The 14,003-nt window shown below is 50.8% G+C and overlaps 1 protein-coding gene and 1 pseudogene across 1 annotated transcript in view; one reads left to right on the top strand and one right to left on the bottom strand.

Annotated features, from left to right (window-relative positions):
- The window catches only part of ST14 (ST14 transmembrane serine protease matriptase), a 31,205-nt gene extending 23,115 nt beyond the window's left edge, over nt 1-8,090 (bottom strand). Inside the window, exon 1 of the mRNA XM_060104479.1 lies at nt 8,010-8,090. Coding sequence (XP_059960462.1) covers nt 8,010-8,090 — 81 coding nt within the window. The remainder of the gene's footprint in view (nt 1-8,009) is intronic.
- A 1,504-nt stretch (nt 8,091-9,594) lies between these two features.
- LOC132494276 (iron-sulfur cluster assembly 1 homolog, mitochondrial-like) lies at nt 9,595-10,435 on the top strand (annotated as a pseudogene).
- The last annotated feature ends 3,568 nt before the right edge of the window (nt 10,436-14,003 follow it).

Here is a 14,003-nt window from a genome sequence, read left to right as displayed (position 1 = left end):
AAATAAATATTTTTAAAAATGTTATATAAATGGATCATCCAGTATAGAATCTTTTAGGATTGCTGGCTTTTTTCACTCAGCAAGATTCCCTGGAGCATCATGCATCAATGCTTTGCTCCTTTTTATTGCTGAGTAGTATTCCACAGTACCTTTTAGCCTTTTTTAACAGCTGCCTTGCTGGACCCAGGGATCTGCAGAAGTTAGTGGAAACACCCCAAGCACACCAGCCTCCAGGAATTGACTACATTCAGAAACGCCTCTTCCACCTTTTCAGTAGCTCCCAGGAATGTTCACTCAGCTACAAATCTAGCTGTTTGGGAGAAAGCACTGAATATGCAAACAAGAAAGCCCCGTCGCCAGGGGAGGGCGCCTGGAGGCCCCAGTCCACCATTACAACCTGTGCACAGAAGTCAAAGGACAGGAGAGAGGAAAGAACTGTGTCCTTGGAATTGGATTCTTACAGCCGAAACAGCTTAGACATCATTGCATCTCCCGTCCTCCCAGGGCCACCCTTTCTGGGGCAAAGGGTATTTTCGGTTAGGGCCAGCGTTACAAAGTTCTCCCTTCCCCTGAGGGCATCACAATAGCCCTGCACATTAGCACTGCGATAGAACCAGCCTAATTCCTCCAGCTCAGGGCGGCTCCTGAAATACTCTTCTGGGTCTGCTCTTTCTCTGGCTAAAATGCTCAACTCAACGGTTCAAAGTGTTTTCTGAACCGCTGGCCATCTGCACAGCAGCAATATTCCCGTTAAGACATGGAACCCAGAATTCAACAGCATAATCCAAACGGGGCCTGACCAGCAAGGTCCCCATGAGGGCTGTTTGTCAATTTCCTCCCTTATCTCCATCACTCTGTTTCCATTAATTGTCCAATGACACAGTCAATTAGCACACACAAATAATACAAATAAAATAATAATAATACAGAATGACAGATCCACCTGATGAAAGTTTACACAGCAAGAGCGGTTTTTCAAAGAGTAGGAACATGGAAAAACTCTCTAAAATACAATGTTAAATGAAAAAAAAAAAGTCAAATTGTTGGGCATTTCCCACCTTTCCAGACTCAGCTTAGATGTCTCCTCTGAGATGCTCCCAAGGAAAGCCCCTGCCCCACCATTTTAGTGGGGTGACAGCCTCCAGTTTCCCTATCACCCCAAACATACCCACATCCCAGTCTCTCAGTCTCTCAAAGTCAACCATCTGCTCCTTAAGGATGGGGGAGCGGAGAGGGGGCTGTGTCTTGCTCCACAATCTTAGCATGGCTTCAGATTTGTAATAAACGTGTGATGAATTAATTCATTACAACCATGTCTTTAGCTGCAGAATAGGAAGGACATCATGATTCCATTTGGGGAAGAATACGTGTATGCATATATATTAATATCCACATAAGTATTAGTTCATGCATAGAAGACTGTGGGATAATAGAAACCAAACTATTTATAGGGGTTATAAAACCTGGGGAAGAGAATTTCAGAGGAATTTCACCGTGTGTATTTCTGTATTGCTTAACTTTAAAAAGTCCTTTCCTAACTTTAATAATCAGAAAAAAGAAAGCAACTTTTTTTAGAAAATATGCATAGGCAATACCAAGTTATTAAAATGCCTCTCTAGGGAATTCCCTGGCGGTCCAGTGGTTAGGACTCTGCGTTTTCATTGCTGAGGGCCCGGGTTCAATCCCTGGTCCAGGAACTAAGATCCTGCATGCCTCGTGGGTGCAGCCAAAAAAAAAATAGTATAAACAAATAAAAATATCGGGGAGGGGGAAAATTTTTGACTTTACATTTTAGGGAGCCACATTACATGCCTGGCTTCGTCAGCTCAGACTTCTGGATCTGCTGCGGTGCCCTGGTCACTCCTCAGGCCCCTCACGTCCCAGCTGTGGGAGGGTGGAGGTTTTGCGTCTGCTGTCAGGGTGGTGCTCTCACCCCTAAGGCAGCCGGACACAGTGCTATTCTCAGCAGTCTCTCCTGCAGGCAGCCCAGGTCCTTCCGACTCATGATTAAGTCATCCGAGGTATTGGCCTTTCCCTCCCACTAGGGTGTCATCGACAGAGCTGAGAAGCAAACCTCCAAGACTTCATCAGAGTTGTTACTAGATAAGAAATGACTCAGGGCTTCCCTGGTGGTGCAGTGGTTAAGAATCCGCCTGCCAATGCAGGGGACATGGGTTCATGCCCTGGTCCGGGAAGATCCCACTTGCCGCGGAGCAACTAAGTCCGTGTGCCACAACTGCTGAGCCTGTGCTCTAGAGCCCGCGAGCCACAACTACTGAACCCACGTGCCACAACTATTGAAGCCCACATACCGAGAGCCTGCGCACCGCAACGAAGAGCCTCCCCTGCTCGCTGCAACTAGAGAAAGCCCCGCACAGCAACGAAGACCCAATGCAGCCAAATATAAATAAATAAAATTAATTTATAAAAAAAGAAAAAAAAGAAATGACACAGGAGGGAATCAGGGGCAGCCCCGAGGCCACCGCCCCAAAGGACCTGGATGCACGAGGGGACCCTCGTAGGCCCAGCTGCTCAGTCAGACACCACCCTCCAGACCAGACTCTCCTCCAGCCCCTGGCCCTCCAGTGTGACCAGCAGATAGGAGGCTGATATGCCTTCCAGAACATAAACAGTACATGTACAGCAACACACTAAATAAAACCCATGCATGTGGCAAAGACTGGAAAGAGTCATGCAAAACGTAAACAACCTGATGAGTCCCATTATGATTTTTAATTGTGTGTGTAGTGAAAACAAAGCTACATTTTTCAAAGCCTGTTGAAATCCCATCTCCAGCCGGTCTCCTGGTCTATCAGGTGAGTAACCTCATCAAGAGGAGAAACTAGATGAGTTTGGTGTGAGAGGTCTTTAGTGGATTCGTGTTGGCACCTGGTTCTCAGTACTCTGTTGAACGATGTGTTCTAGGATTTTGCTGGGGATGTGCATCAATCACCCTGTCTTTGGAATACAACTGTACAATGGCTTTGCGGTTAAGGCTATAAGCTTTGAAGCTGCACAGATCTAGGTTTGAACTCTTGCTGTGCCTCTGCCTTTGGGCCATTATGCAAGCCCTCTGAATCTCAGTGTTGTCATCTGTAAACTAGGCGTTTTTCGCGGATAGTTGCCGTGAGGATAAAGAAAGAGAATAAATTGAAGTCCTCATATTTAGTGATGGGTAGCAATGATTGTCATCATATTCTTCTCCATCTTTTCACCATCATCACCACCAACTCAGAGAGACAAAGGACCCAAGATTCTGACCGGTTAGCCAACTATCACAAGGGTTCTAACGGTTCTGTTGCTAAGCCTGGACAGAATAAGCAAATTCTGAAAATATGAGATTCCAAGACAGACTTTTCATAGGAATCTGCTTCTAGAAGAGTTCTTAGTGGGATCTCCCTGGTGGCTCAGTGGTTAAGACTCCACGCTCCCAATGCAGGGGGCCCTGGTCAGGTAAATAGATCCCACATGCTGCAGCTAAAGATCCCGTGCGCCACAACTAAGACCCGGTGCAGCCAAATACAGAAATAAATAAATATTTTTTAAAAAAAGAGAAAAAAGTTCTTAGCAAAGAAAAAAGGGCAATTACTGCCCATGAGCTCTGAGCAAACCCCAAATACCCTTCTCACCTCTGCCAGCCAGGGTGAGAATTCCATGAGAATCTTGGAAGTTCCCATTTCCCACTTCTATACTACCAAGTGGTTATTATAAATGTGCTAAGCCCCAGGCATTTCAGAAAATCCCAAGTAGAGAAAATCCATTTTCTTACGAAATCAAACCAACGCTTACCCTTAGTAATTCTTCCCTTCCTGAGCCCACTGGGCTGCCAGCCCTGCCTTGCACTGCAGCAGTCCAAGTAGAATATAGTAAAGCCAGACTGCCTGAGTTCAAATCCTGATCTCACTGTCTCCCTCTGTGACCTTAGGCAAGTTACTTAGCCTCTCTGTGCTACACTTTCCTCACCTATAAAAGGGTAATAATACTAGTCTTACTCTAAGAGGTACAATACCAATACATGGTACATGCTCAATAAACTCAGCGATGATTATCAGTATTCTAAACACTCCAGTAGTAGCCAGTGTGCAAGGTCAGAAGCCACATCTTTGGGACCTGGGCTCCTTGGGGGCTTGTCACACCCTCACTCCTCTTCCAAGAACAGACGTTCTCTCTTAGGAGAGACAGGAGCCAACAGCCTGGGCAGAACCACAGGCCAGAGAACCAGCTGGCAGCAGGGGACTCCAGAACCACGGCGGCCACAGGCCACAGGCCACAAGTGAGAGGTCCAGGTTGGGAAGCCTGTGATGAGATGCGCCCTCACCAAGGAGCCGGCTCTGGACACACACACCCGAGTGATTCCCAGGGGTAGCAGGCGACGTGGGCTTCCTCCTTGGGCAGCTGTCAAGCTAGTGTTGGTCTTCTCTTACCCTCAGTTTTCCCGTGTCCTAAATGAGGTGGAGGGAAGGGTGTTATAAGGCCCACAGGCTTCCTGTCCATTCACAGCACCCAGGTCTCAGGCTTAGTTCCCACTGCTTACCAGCGCCCCTGCTCTCTCCTCACCCCTGCACACACCTCCCAGCACGGGGCCGTCCCCTTCCGGAGAGGCCAGCACAGGCTCAAAGAACCGAGAAAGGAAGAAGTGCTTGAAGTTCTGCTTTGTGTGGTAGGAGGGAGAAAGGGATGTATAGCCGGTCTTAGCATCCATTTCCCTTTCACAGGAGGACCTTCCTCATAGAAGCCAAGTAAGGGAGAGAAATGAAAACTGAAGAGGGTTTCCATGGCTGGGATGCTATTCCTCAGCACCCCTCGAAGGCATTCCCTGCGTTCAACAGGTAGGCTGCATATCTGCGCAGTTAGCATCCTGACAACCTGGGTTCTCAGCCTCTTCCCATGCACTTGCTGATTTGACATCACCTTACAGTTTGTCTTGAGGCTTTTCCAACTCAGAAATTCAAACTGTGTGATTTGTACACCAGGCTGCAACTTATAAAGGGCTTTCATGTAAAGTATCCCCTTTAATCTTTGCAAAAAAACCTGTACCATATATATCATCCCCATTTTATAGCTACAGAAACTGAGGCATAGAGAGATTAGGTAACATCTCTGAGATCACCTGGCGGGAAAGCGGCAGCACCAGGTCTTGGCTCCATGTTGGAGACTCCTGTCACCACATCACAGACGGCTCTGGCCACAATTCACCCGCCCTGGCCCTTCGAGCCTGGGTTAGACATCCCTCCTAAGTGGCCCGCAGGCTTCTCCAGAACCCAGTCCTTGTCATGCAGAATTCAACTCCCTGAAGGCAGGGACTGTGTGACTGGGCTCCTTCTCAGGGCTATTACCCAGCACCTGGCACATGCTCCACCAACCGGCACCTAATAAATAGCTATTATGTGGATGAGTGAACGTTTGACCAATTAACAAAGAGATGAGACCCTGAATAGCCAGAGCTGCACAGCCTGGCCCCTACGACCTCTGATTTTGATCCCACGACATCTGATTTCTCAATCCTGGTCTCTGCTGGCCAAGGAGATACTTAGTCTTACCCAGGGCAATGCTGACTTGAGGAGAAACCAAGAGCTCTTTCAAAGCAGCTTCCTAGCCCCCACCAAAGGTTCAGCAGGGGCCAGGACACCTGGCGAGGCAGGCTCCCCACTTCTCACTAACAGCCACAAGAACTGGTATCTGTGCCCCTGCTCTCACGCAGGCAGGGCTCACACAGTCCCCAGACACAACACGTACATCAGGGCTCCGGAGACGATGGGGAACACACAGGTGGCCACTTCCCACTAAACAGGAACAGGTGGAAGTGGGGCAGGGGCCAGAGTCATCAGCCTTGGGAAGGAGGCAGCCAGGTACAAGCACCATCAAACAGAATCCTTCTCCAGCCATGCAGGGATGGAAGAGGCCAGGAGCAAGGAACTCAAAAGCAGCAGTGCCCCTGTGAGGCCCAGCAGGACCCAGCCAGGCTCTGCTAATGCCGAGGACAAACCCAGGGACAGCAGCTGTCCCTCCCAGTCAGAAGACGAGTCAAGGGAGAGTCTGCAGACCCTGACTGCAAACCCTGCAGGGTGATCCAGGGGCTGAGAGCTCTGGGAAAGCACGGAGTGGAGAGGCACATTTGAAGACTTCCTGGAGAGACAGAAAGGAGCTTTGGGCACAGCAGGTTACTTCCTTCGGGACAGTGATCACGTCTAATGTTCACACACAGCTCTTAGCGTGGCTCTCAAGAGGGTAAGCTCCTTAAGGGAAACAAACGTATCTTATTTGTCTTTGAGAGCCCAGCTCAGGACGAGGTACAGAGTGGGTTCAATTGATCTTGGCAGGAGAAAAGGCAGAGTGACCCATGCAGGGGAAAATGGCAGAAACGGAGTGGAAGGAAGAGCCCAGAGGGGAATGGATGAGCTTCACGGCAGGTGAGAAATGAGCAGGGACCAAGGGGGAAGGAAGCGAGGGCTGACGGGTGGGAGCTCCGTGGGAGCTCAGAGGACAGTGTGGAGCGTGGGCGGTGAGAGGCGAATCCAGGAAGACCCAGCTCTCCCAGTGTCAGCAGGAGACAGTCCCAGGAAGGGAAGTGAGAAAGAACAAGTGAGGTGGAGGGAGGGAAGAAAAACAGTCCTAAAATAACAAACACCAAACAGCAGGCCCTCTGCTGAGGAGGCAGGAGTCGAGAGCCCCAATAGGCAATTATCAGGGATTCACAAACACGGCAATTACGGAAAGGAAATAGAAACCACAGAAGCTGGCCACCCAGCTGCATCCACCTCCAGCAGGGAAGACACTCAGTAGGAACACAGACCCCAGCCTCCAGACTGGCTGCTGAGTCCACACTTCCTTCCGCAAAGGGGGTGGAAAAGTGGAGAAAACAAGAGTGCCCAGACTCAGTTGCTATTTGTGGTTCAGGAAACCATGGCAGCCCCAGAATCTGGTCTTTTGCAAGCTCCCTCAGTCAGGATGCCACTTGGAGAAAGGGACTGATTTGAGAGACCTCCAAAATCTGGCCTGGCATGGGAGCAACGGCTGCAGTGCGGGGTAGGAGAGGAGCTTACTGACCCCAGGATCCCGGGAGAAAGGGAGAGGCAGACCATCCACTGCTCCCTCCTGAAACAGCCCCTGCCTCGCAGCGCCCACTCCAGGACACCGGGGTCCCCGCTGGCAGAGAGGTGGAGGCCTGGCTGCTAGTTTTGCCTGGGCACTGCCACCTAGGTGTGGCCATCAATAAAGCAGCTAACAACCCATTCCCGCCTCTCTACGGTAAGACTTAATGTTTGTTTTTAAGATCTTTTAAGACGTCCTTGTACTTTCTGCAAACGAGAGCTTCCTGCTTCAGTCTCCAAAAAGCTCAAGACGCAGGTTCTCACATCCTGTCCCATAGAGTCGCCTTCCCAAAGGGCTCCATCCCCACCCCTCGGAGAAGCCCAAGCAAGCCCCACCTTGGAGTCCTAAGCTCCAGGCTCCATGGCAACCGAAGCTCTGGTCTCCCAGTTGCCCTCTGCACAGGTCCTCCATTGCCTTCTGACCAGCAAGACAAAAACAAATTCCTGCAGAGGCCAAGGACGCTAGGACTCCAAAGCCCCCTAGAAACATCCCTTCCCCGGCCCAAACCACCCCTCAGAGCCTGCGCCGCTACTTCCTTTCCCGATGTGCACGGACAGCGCGGAGTTCTTCAGGGACCGAGATGAGCCCCCTTCCAGGCCAGGGAAAGGCCCAAGGGGCAGGAGGGCCAGGACAGGGCACCGCGGGACCGCCGGAACCGGGGCGGGCGCCGCGAGGCTGGAACCGAAGGTCCTGCCGGGAGCCCGCCGAGCAGGAAATCACCTGTCGGGTCGGCGCCGCGGCCACAAACCGGCAGCGTAGTGGCTCCCTTGGCCGAGAGAAGCCGGTGCTGCCGGCCCCCTGGGACGCCCGGCCCCCAGCCCCCGGGCCCGCCGGTCCCCGGCCCCCCCCCAGCACCCCAGCCGCAGCCCCCCGCGCGTCCCGCCCCGAAGGCGCCCGCGCCGCCCGCGCTCGCCCACCTCTGGCCGCGAGGTGTACTTGAGTCCCGCGCCGAGGCCCCCGGAGCCGCTTGTGCCCCTGCGCGCCCGTTCGCTCTTCATGGTCCCGGAGGCCGTATGGCTCAGGCCATCGCCGCGGGGCCGGGGCGCGGGGCGGGCCTGGTTCCGGTCTCAGGCCCAGCGCTCCGGCCGCCGAGGCTCTGCCAGGCCCTTCCTGTTGCGCACAGGTAGTTTCAGGGTGTGGCTCCCGGGCCGCCCCGCCCTCCACGCCGCCGCACCTTCCCGGGCCCGCGCCCTCCCCCTCCCCTCCCCTCCCCTCCTCTCCCCTCCCCTCCCCTCCCCTTCCCTCCTCTCCCCTCCCTCCTCCCTCCTCCTCCCTCCCCTCCCCTCCCCTCCCCTCCCCTCCCCTTTCCCTCCCCCTCCTCTCCCCTCCCCTCCTCTTCCCTCCCCTCCCCTTCCCCTTCCCCACCCCGATCCCGCCGGGCTCGGGACCGCCTCCTCCCCTCGCGAAGCGGGAAAGCGAGGCCACCGCCTAAAGGTAGTGTAAGAGCTAGTGGCGACTTGACTGGGGGTGGCCCTCGGTCCGGTCCGCACTGTGCCTCCGCACGGAACAGGCGGGCGGGAAGGACCGAACAACTGCGAAACTTAATCCCCTCCCCCTTGCCCTCCTCCTCGAGTAGAAGTGGCCCTTTCCGCTGGAAGACGACCTCCCTGCCGCCTCCTAGAGGCCCACCTTGGTTTCTTTCCCTCCCTCCCCCCTGCATCTTCAATTTCTCCCCACCTTGCTCCACATCCAGGTCTCAGTTATAACCCCTCCAAAGCCAAACAAAACCCAGAACCGCCCCTGGCTCAGCCTCCAGCTCCGGCCACTGCTCTCCTCTCGCTCCAGACCAGCAGCTGCCTCTTCTGCTGCTAGGAGGGCCGCGCTGTGGCTGAGTCCAGCTGCCCCTGAGTTCCTCAACCCAGTGCCCTCTTACCTGTCCCCAGCCTCCCTCACCCATTTGCAGCATCCGATACCGATTGATCTCGTCCCTGGATTCCGGTCCCACTTTCTGGCCCCTAAACGTCAAGGTTCCCAAAGCTCTCTCTTCAGCCTCCTCTTTTTCTCTACACTTTCTTGGCAACTCATCTTGTGGCTTCAAGTAAGTAAATCTGCCTTCCTAGCATTGGCATCATGAAGGAGTGCCACTTCGGCATTCACAATTGCTTGGGAACTTCTCCACTTGTGTTCTACTGGCGTTACAGAGTCAACAAATATTATCGAGCACATATTATATGCTAAGCACTGTTCTGGGTGCTGGGAAAGAAGAGTAAACAAAAACCCCTGCTTTGCAATCAGCAAGCCCTGAACTTCCTTCCCAGACTTGCCACCTTGCACTGTTTTCTCCATTTATAATACTGTTCTCCTAGGCTCAAAACCGTGGAATCGCCTTTGACTCTGCAGCCCCCTTGCATCTCATACCTAATTCGTTCCAGACCTGAGCAACTCTTTCTCTTTGGTAGCTGATGTGTACCACCTCTCTTTCCTCCCCATGCAGAAGACCCCATTTCAAGCTCTTATCACCCTTTGCCTGGATTAGTATAAGAAGCAAATGGAGAATGTGCCCACCCTGTCCACGGAGAGAGGCTGAGGTGGCCAAGCTCTGGCCCGAGGCACCGGGGCGCCAGGGCAGCGAGGATGTTGGCTTTGTTAGTCCGGGCCACTGTCCACGCTGTGAGCCAGAGGAAGCTGCAGCCCACCCGGGCCACCCTCACCCTGATCCCTTCAGCAGTAAACAAGATAGAACAACTTCTGAAAGATAAGCCTAAACACGTAGGTGTGAAAGTTGGTGTCCAAACCAAGGGCTGTAATGGCCTTTGCTACCTGCTAGAATATACGAAGACAGGGAAACTCTGACGAGGAGGTTGTCCAAGATGGTGTCAGCATGTTCATCGAGAAGAAAGCACAGTGAATACTTTTAGGAACAGAAATGGACTGTGTTGAAGACAAATGATCCGGTGAGCTTGTGTTCAACAACCCAAACGTCAGGGCTTCCCTGGTGGCGCAGTGGTTAAGAACCTGCCTGCCAGTGCAGGGGACACAGGTTCGAGCCCTGGTCTGGGAAGATCCCACATGCCACGGAGCAATGAAGCCCGCGAACCACAACTACTGAGCCCACATGCCACGACTACTGAAGCCCGCGTGCCTAGAGCCCATGCTCCGCAAAGAGAAGCCACCGCGATGAGAAGCCTGTGCACCGCAACCAAGATTAGCCCCCGCTCACCGCAACTAGAGAAAGCCCGCGCGCAGCAACGAAGACCCAGAGCAGCCAAAAATAAATAAATAAAAGTAAATAAATTTATTAAAAAAAAAAACAAACCTCAAAGGAACGTGTGTCTATGGAGAAAGCATTAACGTTAGACTCCTCAGGTCGGGCTGTAGGCCCCAGGAGTTGTGGAAGCTCTAGGGCTTATTGAAGAAATCATGTGACTGTCACGTGCTTAAGGTTTGTAATGTCTGGCTGCCTTACAATGAAAGTAAAGTGGTGCGTTTAGAAAAAATAATAATAATCAGCAACTGGATCTTCTGCCTCCAGTTTGCTACCCTCTGACCTCTCCGGCACAGGCAATCAGGTTACTCATCCTAAACCACAGCTCCCGTAAAACCCGCAGTGTGTCCTGGATCAAATCCAACTTCCTTGCCTGGCTCTCACAGGGTGACCTGTCTTCCTTTGCAAACTTGCCTCCCGGCAATCCTACTAGGACCCCTTTTCTGCAGCCAGACTTCCCCACATTTGCACCTTTCCTAAAGCTTCTCACCCGCTGGGAAGCCCTTCTCCTTCACAAGCATCTCTGCACATCGGGACAAAGTCACTTGCACAACACTAGTCATTCATGTTCTTCACCGGAGTATTTCCAGCTCTCTGCCTTCTGGGCACAGGCTGGGATTCAAGTTAGGTGCAGCCCTATGGCTAACTGTGGGCAGGGAAATGGCAAATGGCAAGTGATACACACCTCTTCCAGGTAGGAGCATGAAGACGCAATGCACAATCCCCATGCCTTCTCTCCCTGGCAAGATGATCCTGAAAGCACATGCTGAGATAAGACAAGACCCCTATTACCCTGCAGCCCTAGGTGGCTGCAGTGAGCAGAGACTTCTGCTGATGTGCATTTGATATGTAGCATCAATGAGAAGTAAGCTTTTGGGATGTTAAGCCACTGAGAGTCGAGGTTTGTTTGTTATTGCAGCAAGTCTAGCCTATCCACATTGATACACTACTTCCTCCATGAGGTTGTGGAAGCTCTAGGGCTTACTGAAGAAATCATGTGACTGCCATATGCTTCCCTCTAAACCAGAACTAGGTCTGTTTATACCTCTACTGTGGAATTTATCACCTTTTCTTTGCATTTCTGTCAATGTCTTACGCACCTTTGAGACCTCAGAGCCTAGCACACTGGCTGGCACTATCCCTTGAATAAATAGAAAATAAATCTGCCCCTCCCATCATATGAAGCATTCCAAAGCTAAATAGAAGATACCAGAAAATAAGTTTCTGCGTATTGTGACAAAGTCACCTACAGAACTTTGTAGGTACTACCTTGGTACCACAGTCACCAATGACACGATACCCTGCAATTAGTGTAGATGATGGAAAGTAAGCTGGATCCAAAGTAACATAAAGGAGCGGCATTCATGGCAATAAAACCCGCTGCCCTGCTACAAAAGGAGTGTCTCACATCATCTCCCAGGCTCCAACCTCTTCTAAATCATGGAGCTGTGAATTCCTTGCACGTAGAAGGCACTCAGTGCTGTCATTTGAATGCAAAGCACATGCTGTGCACTTACTGCAGACTAGGAGGAGGTGATGCAGGCCAAGACCCTTCCCCTGACATTGTGTCACGTCAGCTTACTGAGTGCACACCATGCGTGTGACAGAGGAAGAAGTGTAACCACATGTCCTGACATTAAACCCATGACATGTGAGGTCAGTGCTTTTATGCCTAAATTGTAAGTGAAGAAACCCAAGAGCAGAAGCCCGAGCTTCTTTTTTGGTTTGTTTGTTTGTTTTTAATATTTATTTATTTTGGCTGTACCGGGTCTTTTTTTTTTTTTTTTTTTTTTTTTTGCGGTACGCGGGCCTCTCACTGCTGTGGCCTCTCCCGTTGCGGAGCACAGGCTCCGGACGCGCAGGCTCAGCGGCCATAGCTCACAGGTCCAGCCGCTCTGCGGCATGTGGGATCCTCCCGGACCGGGGCACGAACCCGTGTCCCCTGCATCGGCAGACGGACTCTCAACCACTGCGCCACCAGGGAAGCCCCTTTCACAGTATTTTAAAATAAGATTGGAAGTGACCAAGAAACCAATTTGTACCTCACAGAGAGATTCATCTGTGACAAAGTAATCAGAGTTGTTGAACTTTAATGATGTTATGCTGTTCCCTGTTTGTTTTTTAAGCTAAAAACACCTTTTCAACTTGCTTTTTCTAAAGAAACCTATGCTATGGAGGAACTTGAAAACCAATGTCTGGAAAGGTTTCCATTAGTAGTAAACTCTGCTGTCAAAAGTGATGCCTCATCTGAAAGACCTATCTGTATACTTAAGCTCGGAAACAGAATTGGTAGATAGGATTGGAAATTTAGTATCGTGCTGTTAACAGGCACAGTCTAGTATGACTTATCCCATTCCAGCCTGTTTTTTGCAATTTCTCTTCCGGCTTAAAAAAAAAAAACAACTTTATTGAGGTATAATTGACATACAATAAACTGCACATATTAGAAAGGTACAATCTGATAAGTTTGACACACGTCAGACTTACACACCCCTGAAACCATCACCACAGTCAAGAACTCTTTCAGCTTTGATAGCCATGAAATACAATGGAACAAGCAGACCTTAGAACCTGGCTTTCTGATTGCTGAGCTGCAAAGTGTTAGAACACAATTTAAAAATAAGAAGGTGTGACGGAACATAACTCTCCACTCCTTAAGCACATAGCAATGTCCTGCCAGAGAGGAGAGAGGAGAGAAACTTCACAGGGGAGAAACTGACAAACACACCACAGGCAGGTTATCAAGGACGACAAGGACAGTGACAATCATGGTGACAGCTTGTCCCCTTGATATGCTGTGATGAACACGGCACTTGGCTGTGGTCTTCCTCCCCAGTAACACATAATCCCAGGGTCTTATCATGAGAACACCCAACCAATCCTGGTAGAGGACTGACCAGTACGCCTCAAAACCTTCAAAGTCATCAAAAACAGGGTAAGTCTGAGGAGGCTCTACAGTCGAGGACTCTAAAGAGACACACCTAAATACGTGATATCCTGGGACAGAAAAAGGACACTGGGTAAAAACTAAGGAAATCAGAAGGAACTATGGACTTTAGTTAGAGAATGAAAGCAATCACTTTGCTTGCACTAAAACTAGTAATATTTCACTGGACCCAAAAGGCTTTGTACCTTTAGTAAATAAAATTTGGAAAAAAATTTTCATCTTTCTTATGCTTCCCAAATTTCCATTTATGATAGTACATGCATACGGCTTTTAAATGACTCTCTATAGAGGGCACAAATTTAAAAGGTTTTACTCGTGGAGGTTGCTGCTCTAATCAGAAAGAGCCACCGACTCCAGCATTTTAAGTTCAATCAGACCTGGGTTAAGTTGGCCTGAGAATGCCTCGAGATTCCTCAAGAAGTCATGCCCCATCCATTTCAAGGATTCTAGAAAAACGCTGTTTATTTGCTTAGGTCCTGTCCCCTTCCCTGGATACCTGGGCCACTCCCTGAGGAAAAGCACAGCAGACTGCGACTGTGAAGGCCTGCTAGATCCAGTGCCCACAGAGGGCAGGAGAGACACCCTTTCCCCTTATTCACTCTAGGTAACAAGGCAAGGCACCGACTCCGTTTTACAAGGACCACTTCACCCTTTGTCCCAGAAAAGCACTGCACGTCCCAGACTTTGGCTCTGTGCTGAGGAACATGTGAGCTGGTGGCTGTTTCAGCTGTGAAATGGTGGAGGGCAGGGGGCGGGTGC

Source organism: Mesoplodon densirostris, chromosome 7 (assembly GCF_025265405.1).
Source record: "Mesoplodon densirostris isolate mMesDen1 chromosome 7, mMesDen1 primary haplotype, whole genome shotgun sequence".
Taxonomy (NCBI): Eukaryota; Metazoa; Chordata; class Mammalia; order Artiodactyla; family Ziphiidae; genus Mesoplodon; species Mesoplodon densirostris.
Note: the sequence above shows the minus strand (reverse complement) of the source record. Positions and strands in the feature narration are given on the sequence as shown.